The sequence below is a fragment of the Apteryx rowi genome, unplaced genomic scaffold (genome assembly GCF_003343035.1).
Source record: "Apteryx rowi isolate R43461 unplaced genomic scaffold, aptRow1 scaffold_216, whole genome shotgun sequence".
Taxonomy (NCBI): domain Eukaryota; kingdom Metazoa; phylum Chordata; class Aves; order Apterygiformes; family Apterygidae; genus Apteryx; species Apteryx rowi.
In genome coordinates, this window is record NW_020448486.1 from 924,392 (window position 1) to 944,949 (window position 20,558).

Sequence of the window (20,558 nt, forward strand, 5' to 3'; positions counted from 1 at the left end):
CCCTCGGCCCCGCCCCCGCCCCATGCCTTCCCCCGCGCGCTTCCGCCTCCCGAGCCGCCGATGCCCTGTGGGAAGTGACGCGGTGCGTCAGGCGGAAGTGACGCGCATCGCGTGCAGGCCCGGACCGGTGGGGGGGGTTTGGACAAGATGGCTGGATCCACAGGTCTGTGAGGGGGGCTCGATGGGCCTGGGGCTGGTGTGGGAAAGCGGGGCGCTTGGCCTGTGCTTTGGGAGCACCTTCGCAGGGTCTGGGGAGGCCTCCTTTCGCGGGGAGGGAAGCGGGCTCTCTGTGATGGGAAGGGGCCGGAGTGGGGAGGAGGTATCTTTCGAGATGGAAAAGGGGATCTGTAGGGGCGCCGGGCCTGGCTGTGCTCCAGTCACGATCACCCCGCATCTGTAGGGCAGCGACACCCCCATGGGAACCTGGCCTAAGGGGTGAATGATGTGAGAAAGGGCTCCGGTTTCTGTAATTAATACAGTGAGGTGGAGAAGAGAAGACTTGATCAGTTGAGAGGCAGGAATGGATAGATGTGCATATAGGGAGTGGAGGGCACATCACTACCCTAGTGAAAATGCTAGAGGAAAAAGATTTGTTTTCCCTAGTGTCCTATCTTATGAATATAAGAGTTGAGATGCAGTAGTGCCTAAAAGTAAGAACTGTCCTACCTCTCCCTGACCCTTGATGCAGGGGGAAAGGTATCAGGCCTATATTGTGTTTTGGGGGAAAGGCACTAAAGTTTGGTGCTGACTGCAGCATTTCAGGATGCAATAGAGTAGGGGAGGAGAAAGAGTGCAGCATCTTGTTCTCTTTCACTGGATGGTCACTGGAGCCAAAGGGCCTATATTATAGGTAAATAGAAGAATAAAGAGCTACAAGTTGTAACTTGGGAGCAGGAGAGAATCCCATATCAGTAACCAGTATAACGTGTTGAGCAATTGCATGGCAGAATATTGTGGAAGGTGGTGGTAAAGGAAGAAACAAAAATACTGCTTTAAGTACTTAATGCAGAAGTTTAAGAAGCACAGGCCTACTGTCTCCATTTCATTTTAGGAGAGATTTGAAAAATAAAAAGCCCTTACCCCAGTGCAAAAGGTGAAGGCTTCAGGGCCTACTCTGTCCCCCTTTTCTGTCCCCTGAGATTTCTTAAGAGATAAGTGGGATTGACAGAGCTCAGGACGGAGGAATGAACTGATCTCAGTACTAAGTTTAGGGTGAACATTGGTAAAATTAATTTATTTCTGTTTCCAATCCACTGGATCATTGAAGGACAGAGGCTATAAAGAAAAAGAAGAAACTTCTGTGTATTGAAACTGATCTTGGTGCCTTACTGTGGATTCTGTGAGAAGGAGATGTTGGGAAGATTATTTTGGGTAGAAGAGTCTGTTCCACTTGGTGATGTGACTTTGGGGAGGTGGGGTTTACAGAGTGGAATCTGGAGAGCTTACAGCAAAGCAGGGCATAGAGGAGCTTTTGGAGTGGTGAGAAAGAGAAGTCCAAAAAAGGTGCGTTATTGCCCATGCTAAGCTGAGTTGGAATGGATCTATTAGAGAACCTGAGTATTTCCTTGCCTGCGGGTTACTGCATTTTATTTTCTTAACATTTACTGAAATACTTCTTTGTTTCCAAGTTTAAGAAAAGGTTTATTATTAGCTTTATTACACAGCAACTTCCAAAGACTTCTGTTTATGTTTGGGCTCTGGCCTGGGATTTCCTGTAATACACAGGAAGTTGTTCAGCGTCGTGTGTATTGAGTGTTGGCATTTGGCAACTCAGTGCATTCAGTCTGGCTATTTTAGAATACCAGTTACTAAAAATTCATATATCAAAAAAGCTATTGTCTTCCTACAGAATATTCAGCTCTATAAGTAGAAATATTGTTTTGACTGAACTCATAGATTTTTCTGTTATAAGTGTTCTTTGCAGTCTTACACGTGATATGTGAAAGCCTCTGTATACACGTATTCACTGCAGTTGTTTTCATCTTAGAAATATGACCACCTCTAAAGTTTTTTTTTAAAAAAAAGTGGAAGGTGTACAGAATTATTTATATATCTACCCCAGACAGCCTAAGATGCTACTACTACATGCATGCGTTATTACAGAAATTAAATGATTTTAGTAAATTTAATTTCATTCATCGTGAAACAATCAGACAGAATCATCATGACCACAACACTTGGAAATTGTAGTCAGGGCATCCAGAGCAAACTACTTATTTCCATGGGGAAAATACTGTTGGCTCTTTATTGGTATATGCTTCAATTTTGGGGGATGAGGGGGTGTTTTTTTTTTTCCCAATGGTAGGCAGAACTTTAGATTTTTAAGATCTCATCCAGAAGTACTCTTCTTATCAGAAAACTGTTATACTCATTTGTGGAGGAGGAAAGGGAATGACTTGCTATAGAAATAAAAACATTTAACTCTAGCTAGCTCAGTGAATTTCATCTGCTCATCCTATATAGTTTAACTTAATCCTTATTTATTTCAGAAAAATGAATGTTTTGGTTGCATGAAGTCCAGGAATGGAATTCTAGCCCCAAGGAAGTCAACAGCAAAACTTTTACTAAAGTCAATTGTCTTAGTTTTATTTCAGGTATTTCTTTCCAAAGATCAATTGTTTTTTGAACCAGCACGTAAAAAAGTGCATGCATTTAAGAACAAGTAATTTATTTGGTAATAACTGTCCTTTCCTGTGTTCTAAAGGAACTGTGTATGTCATCGTTATATTGTGGTAGAATAAGTATCATACTGTTTTCTAAAATAACTTCTATTGGTTAATTTCACAGGTAAATATTACAATATCTAGAAATTTATTTTTAAGCTGCTGTTCAGTTTATCCTTCAACATTACAACTTCTTTTGCTTGCATCTAGACCTATGTTATTTGTGTGGATACTGTTGGAGGTTTTGGGAAAAACAAGTCAATTTCTCTAAGAAGAGAGTGACTGTTGTTGGAATGCAGTCTGCCAATTTCAGATTGGTTAGCTGGAGACTCATTTTATTGATCTTATTGAAAATTCAGAGTAGAAGATACAATTTAATGTATTTTCAGGTTAAAAAAAATTACCAAAGCATACTATTTAAAATCTTTTATGTAACTTGAGAAAAAAACAATAATTAATAACATTAAAAGGAATTAATTTTTGCATTTCCATAATTTTGTTGTTACTTAAAATTACCTTATGTGTATAAGATATGTATCTAAGAATGTGAATGTAACCTTAAAGCAGTGATCATGTCACTAAGTTGTTACAGCTTATGTGTGAAAACATGAGAATTAAGGTTGCAGTGTCTAGTAACGTGTTCTTACTATGGGCCGTTAAAGGTTGTCTTCTCCTTCTTCCACTGAGGATTTAAGTAGCTTGGGGAGAGAGAAGAGGGCTAATTTATATTTACTCCTGATTTACTTCTAGTATGTAATCACAAGCAACCTTTTGTGAAAGTGTCCTAAATGGCTTTGAAGGAGCACTGCTAGATTCCAAACAAATAGTATTTCCGTAAAATCCAAACTGCTCAATTACAGATAGCCTGATCTTTAAGGAAGAATCAGCTATTTTGCATGACTTGCCTTGCCATGCAAAAATAACTTTCCCATTGAATTTCAGTATGACTAGTTCTTTGAACAGAAGTGGCACAATGTCAGTGTCTTATTTTCTTAAGTTTGGTTTTTACTTYTATTTTTAAATATTTAGTGGTGGTGAAAACGGTTCTAAGAAGTGTGTATGATAAAACATTAGCTGTGAAGAGACTGATATTAAAAATGAAGGACTGGAAGTGATCTTGAGGGCATTTAGTCTAATTTCCTGAGCTGTTAGGCAAAGTCTGAGTGTATCTTTTCTGGTGAGTTGCTGTTGTTTTTTGTTTGCTTTTTCTTAAAAACCTCCACTGACAACGATTCCATAACGTGAGGTAGGACTTCATAATACCATTTAAATCCCTCACAAGTCTTTTTGATTCCTGATGTCTTTCTATTCTACACTTGGATCACCGTACCCTGTTTGGAGACTCCTGTTTGGAGTTTATTCATAAGTAGGATGTAGGAGTAGTGCTTTAAAGAATGCTTCTTCCATATTGAAAATGGTAGAATTTAAGCTTTGTATCTAGATATCCTGTGTCTTAAACTCATCATGGATAGGTTTCTCCTTTCGTCTGATCTATTGGATCTTCGCTTTTCTTTTTCTTGTGAACTAAATGGTCCTCTGTTGTATATCTAATAAGGTATGTTTTACCTTCCAGGATGGATTACCCCTCCTTTGTATTTTTGTATTATGCCTCCATTATGTTATTAATCACTTGTCCTGAATCTGTCCGAGAAGTCAGTAAAAAAGATGTTTAGAATTTTACAGTCTTCATAAACCTTGTTCTGTATATTTATAATTTTAGCTCTGTAAGCAGAGATTTCTTAAAGCTGCCAGTTATCAGAGAAAAATCAGAAAAAAAAATCACAGAAAGTAGTAAAATATTGTATTCTGTGAGGCAGCAGTCTTTGGGTGGGGCACTTTTCCATCCTGTCCTATGCACAAGGAATTGCAACTGGGATTGTTCTGCCTGCGTAAAAAAATCTTGACAAGCCACAAATAATTTAGATGTGCTTCAGCTGGGCTGAAAAAAAATCTTGCTCGCAAATGACTTTTAAGTTATATATAGACCTTCAGTTCTTTCCCATTTTGTAGCATATATAGGCAAGGTACTGTATTTCTCCTCAGAGCTTTGTCCTTACCATTCAGCTGTCTCATGTTGTTGTTTTTTTTACAACCCTGTCTTAAATATGTCCCCCAACTTATGTCTTTGTGCCATGATGGCTGTGCAAGAGTATGCTCACAGGCTAAACACGTTGCTTCTTGGATGAGTAAATAGAGGATTACAAGGTAGGCCACTTTTTTTTTAAAGAATTTGTTTGAAATTCAAAGATATTATCAGGTATAGTATTAAAGTGCATTATATAAATTATACTATGCAATCTGAGAAAATTCTAGCCTGGATGAAGACACAATATAGAAAATTTCAGTAAGATTAGCCTTTCAGTGTTTGGAGAGAAATGGTCCATAGTATAAATCTAAGCACAAATGAGAAGGCTTCTTATATGTGAGAATTAGATTCCCAAATCTCATGAGTAGTCAGTGGGAGTTGAATTACACACTTTTATTACTTGTGGTGTTTTGCCTTATGAAAGACTTTTCCTAAGGTAGTGTAAGTACTTCCTGTGAAACTGTTCAGGCTTGTTTTGCTGACAGACCCTTTCTCCTCTCACTCCCCATTCTTAACTTGTGTTTTCCTAGAGGATGGCTTATACTTCATCCTGCCTAAAAGTGTTCAAGTCCTGTAGTAACTAAATTTATCTAAAGTACTAGATCAAGTTCAACTACTAGTGTCACCGAAAGTACTTAGGTTTTGTTTCCTTGCTACCTCAATTAGCCTGCAGGAGCCTCAAAGTGGCTTTTGAAGAGACAAGAAGATGCTATTGAGAAAGCATCCAAAATAGTGGTGATCTAAGCTGTATTCAGAAGGGTTGCAGTATGCTACCTTGCCTTCTGCCCAAAAGAATGTTTTTCTTTATTTTTGTCATTTGGAAGATTTTAATGAGCTGTAATTTGAACAATATGTTGAACAGAATCAGTACATTAATACAGAGACTTACAAATGTAAAGCTGTCAGACTGGTTCTGAATAACGCATGTTTGTTTTACAGCCTATTAAATGTGTGATATTTCTCAAGTAATATAAATTGTGACTAAATTAATTCTAGTTAGCATTTTGCAACAAATGGAACTTTCAACAGCAACGTAAAACTTCAGAGCTTTAATTTAATCCTTTGTGTCATTGGAAGCTTCAGCTAGATTAGAAAAAATATTAATGATGCCAATAAAAAGAAATTTAACATCTAGATAAATTAGACTCATTGGTCCTCTCCCCCCCCTTTTTTTTTAATGTTCCGTTGGACATATTTAAACTGTACTAAGAAAAAAAAATCATCTCCTTTCATTGCATTTGTAGCTATTCATAAGCGGTAAGCTAAGTGCATTTGAAATTCGCTTGAGTAAATGTACATGTAAAAACAGTGTCCTTTACTCAGGATACCAATATAGTGTTGTTAATTATCTTAATTTTATCCACATTGGTTAGAACTTTTTCAAGGAAAAAAATCTAAGCTTTTTTTTTCTTCTCACTGAAGTAGAATCTGTGATCATGTAAATTATTTATAATTTAAACCTTTGAGACACTGCATATAGGTAACTGCAGACTGAAATATAACTATCACACAAATAGCATAGAAAAATGATCTAGTGACAAGTCTTGCCACTGTAAATATTTTGGTGAATGGTATATATTTGCTGATTACATCCTTAAAAGTATATACTCAGGTGTATAACTGAAAGTTGTGTGAAATCACAACAATAATCAGAGATCACAGAGATTTTTATGCTTTGGACTGTTAGTGGGTGCTGAGTCATGTTGGAAAGGACCTTTATGTGAGTCTAACTGTTTGCTAATCAATGATTTGTAGCTCGTTTAGACAGCTTTACAGCTTTGCTAAAGTAAATCCTTGTTATCTGGGTCACAGGCTATATTCCTTCCAATTAAAGCAGACCCTCTGAAAGTCATTTCATGATAAGAAATTTTGGCCTCTGCTGTGTTCCTCTAACTTTCCACTTCTCCTGTCCCTTTACATGAAACAAAAATTTTAATGTCTTCTTATGTTAAAAAGATAGCCAGCTTAAAAAGTATGTATTCTCCCACATCCTTTTTCTTCTCTGCCAGCACAGTATCAGATTTAAAATGAAACTTCCAAAAATTGAGCAGGTACTGAGCAATTAATCCTGATTCCTTAGAATGATTAAATCAGAATTAATATTGATATTTTTTGAAGTCACTGGTATCTTTGTTAAACTAACTTTGTTTTCCTAGTTTCCTGCCCTACATTGTTTTGTAAAAAATCTGTATAGTAATAAAATTCTCAATTTGATAAGCATCAGAATGTGTCATTTTTCTTAATCACCACTTCACATAGTAAAAGTTAAGGAAATCAGTTGCACCATGTAGTATCTCATCTGTGTTTCATTCAGTTGTTGCATGTAAAGAGTTAACTTTTTAAACCATAGTCAGCCTGTGTATCTCCACCCTTCACCAAAACAAGCTTGGGTGTCAATGATGAGCTATTTAGTGACTTAACTGTTTGCTTCCTGTATGTTTTTTCTTATAGTTAGCCACAGCTGGACATGCAGGGTCTGACCTATCTGAGTTAACAGTGGTCTTGTTTATAGTAGAAAACTTGCACTTGGCTATACTTTAAACTGATATATTTGTACCACTAATATTGGTGCAAGTTCATAAAATAAATGAGTTTTAAGTAGATTATATACATTGCTTTTTAATTGTGACTGTAATCTAGTATTTCTTTTAAATATTATGGATTTGTATTAGTGTGATTACTTCAGTTATTCTGGATGAAGCTTTTTGTGGGAGAACTTTACAAGTTTTTCCTTTTTTACCTAAAGCTTGTTTATGCCCTGATTTGTAGTCTAATAACATATGTAACAGTAGTGAAGCAAACCTCTTCGATGGTGCATTTATATGAGTACCATCAGTCATTCCATACCAATGACTCTACTTGAGGTGATCATGTTTGTGTGAAAATGCAAAGATAGACTGAAACAAACTGTAACTGTTGTTGCATCCCTGTGAATAGCTAGCAAGGTTGAGTCCAACTGGATCGTCTCTCAGATGTGGACTATATTCTGTGTGTGCACCTATCTGATCTTAGCTGTTCTGTGTGCTTTTGCTCACTGACATGCATATGATGGCTGTTGCACTTCTTTACTGTTGTACCTTGTACAGTTTTGAGACATTTAAGGTATTGTTGCTACATAAAAGAATCAGGAGAGAAGAGGATATTTTGAAGTTGGACTGAAATAGTTGGGGAATGGAGGTTTTCAGTGAGGGGGTGAATCTTTGGTAAGGAGAAATAGTGAAGAATGGATAACCTTCCCAGGATTGTGAGAAATGGCCTCTCCCCGGATGTTGGTCAAGGCTGGAGCAGCTCTCATGAATCAGATAACTGATGGCAGCCTTGTTTCTCTCGTATCAGCCACTCTTCTGAGAGAGGTAAGGGGAAAGGAGCGTCTGTGGGGAGTAGGGAAGGATGGGAGAGAGGAATGCGCATCAGCATGGTCAGAGTAAAAATTAAATAGGTGTAGTATTTTCCTGGAGGCTGTTGGCTGTCACAGGAGGAGTTCTGTCTAGAAGGCTGCCTTGGGTAAATAATCTGATGAAAACCTTCCCTGAGCAGAATTGGTAGAACACAAAAACTGATAGGGGCAGTTAGCTCACTACTGTCTAGTTACCTAAGAGGCAGGATAAGAGAAAAGATGGAGAGACTTCCTAGATGAAGACACCTTGATAATAATGGACCTATTGATTTTGCTAGCAACTTCTCATACTTCCAAACATAATTAATAAAACCTAAAATTGCACAAACATTTTATTATGGAGTTTCACATTTGAGATGTTCACTATGCAAAGCAACACAAATTGAAACACATTGAATAAGCGCAAATCACTTTTGTGGTCCTAATAGACTGAGATCCGTTATTCCACTATCAAGATTTGTGGTTGAAGTCACTCTAACTTGTGTTTGTAAATCAGGTATCTGTTTACGAAAGTCCCAACTACTAATGCCCAGAGCTGTAGAACTTAATTTCTTCCCTTTCCATCCCCAAACTAAATAAATTATAATATTGTTCTATATAGAATTTATCCTTTTAAAATTATTACCGCTAGCAGTTAACTGACATCTTAATATTATGAACATGCATAATGAAAATGAGATTAAAGGAGAAAATCTGCTTCTGTACATATACCTTCTGTCTTTAATGAAATTATTTCTTTGGGGTAGAATACAAACACTCATGTTTAAGAAAAAAATAAGCAAAAGGCACAGGCACCCCTCCAAGCCTTTTACCCTTCAGCCAAAAGATGCGTTCAGTGTTGCTGTAAAAGCCTGAGACTTCAACTGTGTGAACATGGAAAAAATTTTGGTTTCTACTTAGCAGTATTTTTAGTATAAACTACGTATAGAATGTTTATGACTGTGGCTAGAGCAAAATGTGAAGGAAACTTCTGTGGAAGTTTCTTCATGTGGCCCAGCTTTAGCTCTGAACTGTCTGCTAAGATACCAACAAAGGTAAAATTTCATTTATGTGAAATACATAAATATTATCACCAATGTTGTTCTGAAAAGAAATATCACTTTAGATAACTTTAACCAAAAGGTAGGTTTTAAGATTAGGGTCTATAATTTTAACACTGCTGTGACTGTTTACTTCTGCTGAAACAGGGAAGTGTTTCTCAGCAGGGGAAGTGCCTTTAAAAGGAAAAAAACACCCCCCCCCCAAACCGATGAAATGCCATACTTTGACCTATTTTTCAAAAACCAAGCAACTTCAGTATGGTTCTAGAATTACACCTACTCCTTGAGTCTTCCAACTTATGTTTTCAAAACAGTGTTTTAAATTTTAAATATTGTAAAAAGCAAAAAATGTTAACCAGATTACAAAGAGTTCCTACATAGTCAAATATATGATATATACATATATATATAAAACATAGTGATATATGTATCTCATTGTATTCCTGTGAAGCCAGGTAGCTCACTCAGTACTCATCAGCTCTTTAGAGTACAGGTGATTTCTGTAATTAATGGTTCTAAGATGGCAGTTTTCTGACAGTTTAAGATTGTAGTAGAACTGGCTCTGAATTATGAAAAACATTAAACACATTGAATGCAAGGCCAGTTGCTCTCTACTTGTCAGTTAAGAGGCATCTGCTTACTTGTGCAAATTTATAAGCTGATAATCACTTTTCTGATTAATGCCCAAATTTAAAGAAGGTTTGGGGGTGGAGGGGGGGAGATGAATAGTTTTATCTTATGTGGAAGTGGATTTTTACCTGATTATGTTGGACTTGTTTTTCTTTAAGTCTACATGTTTATTGAAGCTTTCCACAGTTAAGCTTAGTTGGGTTCGTCTTCATGAATCTGCAGATCAAAACTGCTGTTGCTTATAGCTTTTCCAGTTACAAACAGTAATGACACTGGTCAATTAATCTGATACAACACATATTTTAGACACTAGAGAAACAGAGAAGAAAGCATTCAGGATCACTTTTTTTTTTTTTTTTTCCAGGCATTACCCATGATTAATTTCAGAAGCGCTGAATGTTTGCTGGGTCTCTGATTTGTGTTGTCTTTTTGTGTCATCTATATTGTATACTTTTAATAATTCCTTTTGTATTTCATTGTCATTGATAGGAATGATTGTATTTGTTTTTATATGACTAAATCAGTGATGATTGGAATATTCTTGTGGAAAATATTATACTTAAGTTATTGTGATGTTTTAACCATTAGGTGCTGCAGTCATTTAGTACCTTACTCACCATCCTGAGCCATGTATATGGTTCAAATACTGCTGCTCACTACCTTCATTTAGGACAATATAGTACTTTCTTAATTAAACTAAAAGCTGTTAATGCAGAATATTCCATTGCCTGAATTTCATTGCTTTGGGACATACTAACTGGAGAAAGTAATGAGAACAATGTATGGTAAATGTAGCTTTATGAGTAGTATTGCTGTACAAAGTTATGAAGTATATTGAAACTTGATTGTAAGGCAGTTAAATGAAGTGGGATGTATCCATAATTGTAAGAAAGCAGAAGTCTCATTGAACAAAAGCATCAATATATATCAAACCCATTAAATAAAGTTACAGTTTTGTCAGTGCAGACTCATTGTATGTTCCATAGTCTGTGGCGGTGTTGATTCATAAACTGAGCTACACAGCAGCAACTGGATGTTTTCTAAGTTACTGGAAAAATGTACTGCTTTTAACCAAGAACTTTTATTTGCCTTATACAGGAAAACATGATTCTTGCTTATTGGAAACAGTGCCTTTACTATGTGTGTTGTAGCTTTCTTGATTTTAAAAAAAAGAAAAACCACTTCAAAATTGCTGCATTCCACTGCTAGTGGTAGTGATGGAGTTCTTTTGTAGACACAACTCTGATGTCCAACTTTGTTAATATGCAAGTTATTAAAAATACCATTGGCTTGTGGAACCAGGTTACTGTGATCAACCTCAGATAGATAATAATTATGATGTAATTACAGTAAGCCTGGTAATACACTTTGATATTATGTTCCTGGTAGTAAGTTAATCATTTTTGTTCTGTGTATTCACAGAATCTTTTACTGAGCAAAAGGGTATGTGATGTGAGTGGGATAACTGACAAACAAAAATTTAGATCATGCTTTAAAAAAAAAGATTTTTGAGGGAAGTGTATGTTTTATAATTATTAAAATTATGTAAACATATAAATATGTATAAGTTTAAAATAAATATATATACATATAAAATTATAATTTTTAAAAATTATTTCCACAAAGAGTGATTTTTTTGCGGCCAAAATAGGACTTCACATGTGCACAGCCCTCTTTCCTCTTGTTTGTATACCCCCCATTTCAGGGGCTACTAGAGGCTTTCTGGGTGTTTTTTTGTTCATTTGTTTTTTTTTGTTAATGCCTCACAGGTGGTAGTTAAGATTCTTTTCTTTTTTTTTCCTTGAAGAAAGGAATATAGGTGAAGTTTTCTGGGAATTTCTGTATTGTGCCAAAGCCATCTTCTCTGCCATAATTTTATTCAATTTGAAAATAAATGACATTGGGAAATAAAGTAGACCCATTATATTTGTGTATTTTATTTATTTTAGTACAATATCAAGAATATGTTGGCTCCTTGCTATATTTTGTCCAAAGCAAGACTTCTCATGAATTTTTCAGGCTGAAAGGAACTTGGTATTTTCTATGTCTTTCTCTCTGGAACTTTCTATTTCTCCTCCTCCCTGCCCTAGGAAAAAATGACTATGGCCTAGAATTTGCAAGGCTGGTACCCTGTCCCCCACCCCTGATCATCTAAGACTGCTTTTTTTTGTCGGCCTGGAGCTGTTAAATGGGGTTTGCTAGTTTCTCTTTTTGGTTATCAAGCTTTATGTTTTATATTTTCTAGGGTTGTTTTAGCTAAAAAGTCAATGGGTAGAAGATAATCCATACATTCAAAATTGTCCATACTACAGACCTTTCCTGACACAGCTATCTCAGTCAGGAAGAATAACATCCCTGGCAGTATCCTAGCAGGGCTAATGTATAGTTTATTGATATGGCTTGTTCTTGGGTCAATACAGAGACTTGTTTTTATGGCTGTGTTTAGGAGTGTGCTGTCAGTATAGTGTGCCAGTATTACTATGGTAAAAGGCTGCTTTTATAAACGTAACCTTCAGGAGTGATTGAGACCAAGAGCAGAGGAAGATTTTAAGAGGAACTGAATGGTGATATGGATATTGGAATACACAATGATTATGAAAAATAGTTTGGGAAAAAAAACAGAAAACCTCATGCTTTAGTATCTGAGCCAATCTATGAAAGGTTAGGGTTATGATTCCCTTTTATAAGCAGCAGTGAAAAGAGAAGAGTGTGGATTATCACACTCGTGCCCCTTGCCGTGAATGACATGGGCAGTTTGGACTCCCAGGTCCAATTCAATATGCTAACACTTATTTTTCAGTTTAGTGCTTGCCATTTCATTAAATCAAGTTTAGTTTCCAAAAGATCTAGACCATCATTACCTGATCTTGCTGTTGTTTTCCTGCAAAGAAAGCACAATCTGGTACACACATTCAGTTCTTCAAACTAAATGGATTTATTTTCTGTAAAGCATGACCAAAGCAAACATGTAGAATGCAATATTGTGTGCGAGTGGACTCTTAAGAGGGAAGTAGTATTTAATTCCAATTCATTTTGCTGGTAAAGTTTCTAAGACAGTCACTGTAAAGATAAGGGTGTTTTGTTGTTTTTTGCTTTTTTTAATCCACTGTATTAAAAGATTTTGATGTCACTTATCACAAATCTATCTACAGTAGTTTTGTAATAAAACATTCAGTAGTAACTTCAATGGAACTTTGAGGTATTGAGGTTAAAACATTAATCATGTATTCCAGGGACAAATAAGTAGTTTGGTGGTTTTTGCAAGCTAGAGAATAGAGACCTGTTAATTCTTTCTTGCAAAAAGCTCTCTAGTAGACATTCATAATTAAGATGTGCACAGCTTGTTTCTCTCCTCCTCTGCTGTCAGTTGACAAGTGAGGACATCCCTTTGGAAATACGAGGGGTGGTTGTTGTCTAGATCTTAAGTACAGGGTTGGATAGATAGGCAGAAAGATCTGGTGTACTTCCTATGAACGTATAAGTAAAGGAATAGAATATGTCTGCAAAAGTAAACTAAACTTAAATACAGAAGTGCTCTTACGAAACAGTGGTTTTAGTTTAATTTAAACAGTCGTTTAAAATGTGTCCAACTCAAATGCCGGCAGACTGTGTAACTTTCTGAAAGGGAACCTGTTTTAATGTATTTTTGGTCCAATTTTAGTGGAGATTTTGAATTTTTTTTTCCTGGGACTTTTTAAGGGTTTTTTTTGTAATTGGTTGGAATCTCTGTAGGTCGTCCCCCTGCCCCGATATTTTGACTCATTTTTAGATTGAGAGTGGTGTTTTGCTATTGGATTCTAGCACTGATTGGAGTGTGAGTGCAGGTAGCATGGCACTCTTACATTTGGATGTTTTCATCTTTTTGCAGAGAAGGTCTGTTATTTAACTGGAGATGTTCTGGAGGTTTCCCAGGTCCTTCACTGCTAGGAAGTTCTGTGTTTTACCTTAGGGGAACTAGTGAGCACAGACTACTTAGTGTGAAAAAATGTGATAAACACAGGACAGTCATAAAAGTTTGTTACTTTCTCATAACTGTTGTCTTCTGTGGTTTTGTGTTGAATACAGTTTTATGATACAACTGAGCCAGTGTAATGGCTTTTAGGCACAAAAAGTTCCCTCATCCCCACACCCATGTTTTCACAAAAGAAGGCATATAAAGACACAGCCAGTCAGCTCTCACATTTGTTGATCCTTCCTGAGTCAATTCAGTTCATTAACTGGTCAGATTTGATTTTTGCCTAAAGAAGTAGCAGCTTTTTGCTAGATTAATGTGCCAATTCGGCTGAAGGAAGAGCCCAGTAAGTGCCTGCGCAAGTGTGTTTTGGGTCATCTCAGCTGCACTAAAGGTGATAACATAGATCAGAACTAAACTTAAAGCCTGTTTGCTTGCATCTTTTATGTGCTTCTTAAAGAGGTAAACTGTAATTTGGAAATTTGGCACTCAGAGCAGAATTCTGAGAAATGGTGGATTTAAGCCCCAGGAGAGGTCTAAGATAATGACTGGATGCTAAGGTACGTTGTTTGAGACTCTATGTACCAGTCAAAAGCTGTTCAGTCATGTGATGCAAAACGCTGGTCTAGTATAAGTTTATCCTGCTGGTTTAAAAAAGTTGGGAAAAAAAGAAAAGGTTAGCATTAATATTTTACTGGCGAACTCCATGTCAGAGCATATATAAATATGGAACAAAAGTAAAAACTTTGTACTCTTAGGTAATAATGTGATAGAAGTGTGAATATCTGTTCTCGTACTTAATCTGAACTAGATGAGTGCAGTGCATAGATTTAATACTAATAAGTCAGGATGGGACTGTGGGAATGAACAGATGAATTTCAGTCAAGTGTTCTAAAAGGATCCGTGCTAAAGTAGAGGGAAGTGATCTGCTCTGTAAAACTGAATTGAGAGGCATTAAGAGAAGAGTGTTGAGATGCCACACAAGTTTCCAGATGCTTTTGTAATTGTGTATTTGGAGGCTGTGTTCTTGGTTTACTGAAGATGCTCAAGCATTCTCTCACAAAGAGAAGCCAACTTTACAAAACTCATTTTATAATAAAACAATTCTTGATCCTTATTGTGCTAACACTTCAAGGTAATTGTATGTGAACTCTTATCTGTGAAAATAAGCTTCGAGAGTAATCTAACTCCCTTAAAATGTAGTTTCACATCAAGATAATCTGAGTGTTTGCTGGTACTTGTCTGAGCTCTCAGAGCTGGATTAGTTTGTTAAACTGTCAGGAGACTAACCCAAACGTATAATTTTCTGCTCGGTTAGCAAGCTGAAGTAGCTCATTGTGGGCTCAAATGAGCAGTAATACCAACACAAGAGAGAAGGTGAGACCACACCAGTGACTTAATTTCCTTATGCTGTCCTGATGTATAGTCTTAATTTTTTAAGAAAAATCTTTTTTTTCCTGGGAATTTGGGGAGTTATTGCTTGGAGATTTTTCATTCCAAAAATTTTTAGGAGCCGCTCCTAATCTGTATTATAAAAATAATTGTTTCAAACGCATTTTAAGAGAAACCATAATTGTCAAAGGTAAGCTATTTAAGTGGTTGTTCAAGAGTATGCTTATCCATACTCATCCATATGGGTACATATTCGTACTATACACTTTTGGTGTTAATTCTTTGCATAGACAGATTGGAATGCAGACTATGGCAGTGTCAAACTTAGATCCTCAGCAGCTAAAGAACTGATATGATGGGTGGTTTTCTTTGACCCCCATCTTTTTCAGACTAGCACAGTATGTGTTCCTTGCTAAGACCTTTGTATGTACCCAGTCTTAAAGTTTAGTTTTACAGACTACCTGGATTCTTCCAGTAAAAGAAAGGTTCTCCAGTAAAAATCATGGAAAACTTGATAAGTAGCCATAATAAAACCAAAGTTTTGTTGTATCATAGTATTGCTGCTACATCACTGTGTATTTTGTATTTGAAAATAATTGTATCATGATCGCATGCACAAGTGTTAGTTATCCTTCTTCCCTACAGTAATGCTGCAATACCATTTTATGTTCTGTGATGTAAAGCAATTAAACTTCCCCTTATTTTATACCTGTCAGTGTCTATCTGTCTTTATGTATAATAACCAAAATTCAGTAACATCAGTTTAGTAAGTGAACATTGCTTGGTGCTCTTTAGAGCCCATACGTCTTCTGTTGTGAACATCATTATCTCTCTTTAAGAAGTTAATCGGTGTTTCTGTGCTTCATGTTTTTTGTTAAGTGTGAATAATAATCATTAGATTGAAAAAGACTTGATTTCTAATTTGTTTTCAGATACTCGTCTCTATTTCATTGATTTTTAAATCAAACATGATCAAGTGAAAATAATTCTAGTCTTTCTCTTACAGTTTACATTTCTTAAGATCATTTGTGTTAAACGTTGCATTCTTTAACTTTCCTTACTTTTGGAAGGAATTTGCCATATCAATTTAATCTGGATTCTGCTTGAGTAGAATTTGACAGTAAATTGATTTTTGAAATGTATTGGCTCTAAACAGTGCTGTACTTGAAAAAGATGATGATCGGAATTAAGCAATCTCAAACTAAAGAGAGCTCTCTTATTTTCTCTTTTATAGTTTGTGTTGCTATCAGCTGGTAATAACTAGCTTCCAGTGGAGTGGTTAGTTGCCTCAAAACAATTTGAGTGCTGCATAAATTCACCCAGGATATGTTTTGTTAAGCTTTGAAAATACATTCAGTAATCGTTAATGTGTAAAATATAAAAGCAATTAAATCATTTACCTTTGTTTTCTTATTGTGACCAATATTAATTACATTCTTCCATTTTCTCTAGTTAAAGTACCTCGTAATTTTCGCCTATTGGAAGAACTTGAAGAAGGTCAGAAAGGAGTAGGTGATGGTACAGTAAGCTGGGGCCTTGAGGATGATGAAGATATGACACTCACCAGATGGACAGGCATGATTATTGGGCCACCGAGGGTAAGTGTGGCAAGTTAAAACTTTTTTTTTAAATGTTTGTAGGCAATACAAATAGCAAAAAGATAAAAGATTGCTTTGCTGCAATGTAAAGAAATTAGTTAAAATTCAATGTATGAAGTTGTGGTAATATTACCTATACTTGTTCTGTAACACTATATTCATGTTAAAATTTGTCACATCCTGGCATGTTAGTAGGTGTTTTGAGTCTAGCCTGCCCTAGTGTATGTTTCTGTAACTGTGTAAGTCAGTTGTGATTTGAGACTTACTACCTGGAGTTATGATTATGCTCAGTCTGTATTTCCATCATCACCACACATAATATCGGACAGTGATAATACAGTAGACAGGGTAACTGTCTTTCCATGATTTGTCATATGTACCTGGTAATTTCAGTTCTGTAACAGTGACAGAATATTTTAAACTTTCACAGGTTTTATTAAGTAATTTTTCAATGTAGCATTGTATGCAGTCCGCTTGAATCATGCCTAAAAATCAAACAGTTATTGGTTATCCTGATAAGATAAAACATATAAACAAAGTTTAAATCCTTCTGACCTTTGAAGTTCTGTAGAATGTCATTTACAATGATACAACCTGCAAAAGAAAGTCATCTCTAGTGTCTGTGTCACCTGCAAAGATATGAATGGATATATCATTGCTTGAGTAGTAACTTTTGTGCAATCATTCTCATGAGTTACAATATGATACAGAAGATCACTATGTAAATGCAGACTTTAAATGACTATACTTCAAGTAACATATTGTAACAAGTTACCATATGTGTCTCACTGCTTATGTGAGATTACTGTCTTGTGTGTCCTTCCATGCTGGAGGGCTTATTAGAAGATGTAATAAAGATGAGAACTGAAATCAGAAATTGGCCTCGGTAAAGATAATGTTGTCTCCTGCCAGTTCTACTGCCAGTGTAGTTCAAGCTCCTTTTGGAAGTCAAAATTAGCTGTAACTTGCAGCAGACTGTTTTGAAAGTCTCCGTAATTGTGTGGTGCTCTTAATATTTGGATGCACTTGAGGACCAATTTAAAATATAGACGTGACAGTATGCTTTGGATACTAGCTTCTGTAGAATCAAAGCGTTTGAATATGTTTTGAAGAAAGTTCATAGTCTTACGGTTTTTGAGAAGAACTTGCAAATGTGAGCTAGTTAGAACAGTATCTCCCTGACTCTCTGAGCAGCCTCTAGTAGCTTTATAGTTACTGTAAATATATATAGCTCTACAGAGTAGTTGTTAACATTTGGGAAAAGCATCTTAGGCACACACCCATCAGAGGTGCATGTTAGAATTTCACTGTCTGGTACAGGGAAGAATTGTAGCTGGTTGTGGTGCATTGTGATCTTGGAAATGGAGGAATAACTGCCCTCCCACCGTGTCCTGCCATTTGAGGGAGGCACACGCTTACTCTACATTCTTTGCATGGTGATAAAATGGTTCATTATTCCAACATCTAAATGATCATTATTTGGGTCACTGAAGTTAACTCCCCCCAAAATAGTGACTACTTATATTTTCATTAGCTATTTTTCCTGGACTTGGTGCAGATTTAGATGGATTCTCTGAGAAATGTCATGTTCACATCTTGAAGTTTTACTCACTGCCCTAAGAACTGGAAATCTGGAGAGCCAGATGACAGCAAAGGGGAATGTGCGTCAGTCACCAAGTGTCTGTGTCTGGTTTCTGGTTCAACCTAAAGCAGACTCCTACCACATCTTTGGAGGAAATGATTTTTGTGGGAAGCCCATGTGTGTTTGAAAAAGAAACAAAGAACAACCAAAAAACCCTGTCATTTTCCATATATATATATATATATATATATATATATATTTTTAATGCAAGTGTGCAGGCAAGTAATATCCTGGGTTGTTTCAGGTCCTGAAGAATGCAGTCTTGCTGATAGTGGAATTAAAACTTGTGGAGGCAGTCAAAATATGATAATTTGTGTAGTTAGTGTTGAGCTGTTCTGTCTCAAAAAGCCTGTGTGATTGGCAATCTCAGTAGAGTAGACTGGAATAGTAGGTTTAACTAAGGACTTTGACTGGGTTGTGTTGAAATACTGTGGAAGTTTCCTATTCAGTATTTTGCTGTCCAGTCTGCTTTGAGCCACTGCAATTGCTTTTTCTCTAAATATAACTCTTTAAAAGGTATCGTTTGTATTGTGTGAGACACCTCAAATGCCTTTAAAATGTATTAGTCTAAAATAAGCACTTACTTGCCAGTAGGCAGAAACTGGAATTCAAATATTTGTTTTCCAGTGCACAGTAATGTGTGCATGCAAAAATAGCCATGATTGTCAGCTGTGATTGTGTAAAGTGAAAGACCACCAGTTCCCAAGCCAGCAGTAGTACCTTGATGAGAAGAATTCCATGTCCAGTTTCAGGGTTTGTAGAAGGTGGGAGATTTTGGAATTGGCTGAGTTATGTAGACAGTGTGCAGCCTGGCAGAAGGTGGAGGAAGTTGCTAATACTGTCCAGTACTGCTAATATGTTCTTCACATATGTGGCTTCCCTAAACCTGTGCAGACAATTGACTGACAAGTTTTTCTTGCTTTGTTTGCAGGGTGAACCAACATAGAGGGAGAGGGGAAGATTTCTTTTAGATTAAAGGAAATATCTTTCTGATCCTGAAATAATTCTTTTTTGGCTTTTTGGGGAGGGGGGTGGCAGAGGTACTTGACTTAGAGTAAGCGGGGGAGTGGGAAAACCAACTAAAATTGAGATGCTACATGGTCAGGAATAGGGAATGAGAGTGAGTGCCATTAGGATTTTTCAGACTACTGAGTAGGGAATACGTTCTGTCCTTTTTCCTCTGAAACTGACAGCACCCTAAGGAAGTGTGTGTTTTTTATCTGGTTAAATAGCCAGAGTTGTTATATTTTCTTGCTGTAGTAGAGGCTGTTATCTGTAATGGGACACAGTTACTTTCATTGGGCCTTCAGGTTTTAGTGGGAAAAAATAGGAGAAAACATCTTTGGTTAGGAAAAACTAACCAAAGATATTCTGCTTCTTAAGAATTGTTTGGTAGCTTTATCTGGCTAGTAGTTTCTGTGGTAGTGAAGCTTTTTAGAAAGCTTCAGTCTTTTAATAGAAGGTTATTATGAATGGGGAAAAATGGTGATTTCATAGCTTCAGGTCAGGCTGGACTTGATGGAAATTTTTAGATGGTCTCAGGTATCAGGTCAACAGCAATTTTCTCTTGGCACTGAATATTAAAGGCCTGTCCCTGATGGCGCTCTGTCTTTTAGTGACCTTTAGTGCTTTTAACTAAGAAATGCTAGTGATAAAGCAGCAATTTTAGCATGGATGTACTGCTCGAAGGGTTTCTTCATCCATTCCAGAATGAAAAATCTTAGAAAGAAGTGATGGACAATTTTACATACAGATACGTACAGCTTTCCCTTGTTTCTTTCTGATCCAGCTGCTATTCAAGCTTTGTGGCTTCCCAAGATTGTGTGTCACAGGATGCTTCAGTAGTCTGATTTCCACTCTGCCTTTTAATTGACCACAGAGTGAACTGTCCCTTGATAACTTGACTGTGTGGCTGATACTTCGAGAGACTGATAGCTGGCTGATGCAGAGCCACTTAAAGGTGGTACTTCTGGGAAGTCTTGAGGCATGTTACTCCTGTGGGTTCATAGTAGCTTTTTCTGTCATGCTACTGGAAAGAGGTATTTAAACTGGTTTGGGCTTCCTTCCTTTTGGAGCACAAAGGCATGTGCATCAGTAACCAAGAAAGCCACAGATACTCTCTTACTGTACATAGCCTACTGGACAAGATTAAAAACAA

General features: G+C 36.6%; 1 protein-coding gene across 6 annotated transcripts in view; it reads left to right on the plus strand.

Annotated features, from left to right (window-relative positions):
• Positions 1 to 61: 61 nt before the first annotated feature.
• UBE2V2 (ubiquitin conjugating enzyme E2 V2) overlaps positions 62 to 20,558 on the plus strand; it is a 30,594-nt gene continuing 10,097 nt past the window's right edge. The window contains exons 1-3 of one of the 6 annotated variants that reach the window (XM_026064411.1): positions 104 to 163; positions 7,990 to 8,102; positions 16,613 to 16,758. In XM_026064411.1, coding sequence (XP_025920196.1) covers positions 16,714 to 16,758 — 45 coding nt within the window. In that variant the 5' untranslated portion in view covers positions 104 to 163; positions 7,990 to 8,102; positions 16,613 to 16,713. Of the gene's footprint in view, positions 164 to 391; positions 1,504 to 2,489; positions 2,595 to 7,989; positions 8,103 to 16,612; positions 16,759 to 20,558 lie in introns of those variants that run through there. The other 5 variants (XM_026064409.1, XM_026064410.1, XM_026064406.1 and 2 more) reach the window with 5 other exon arrangements.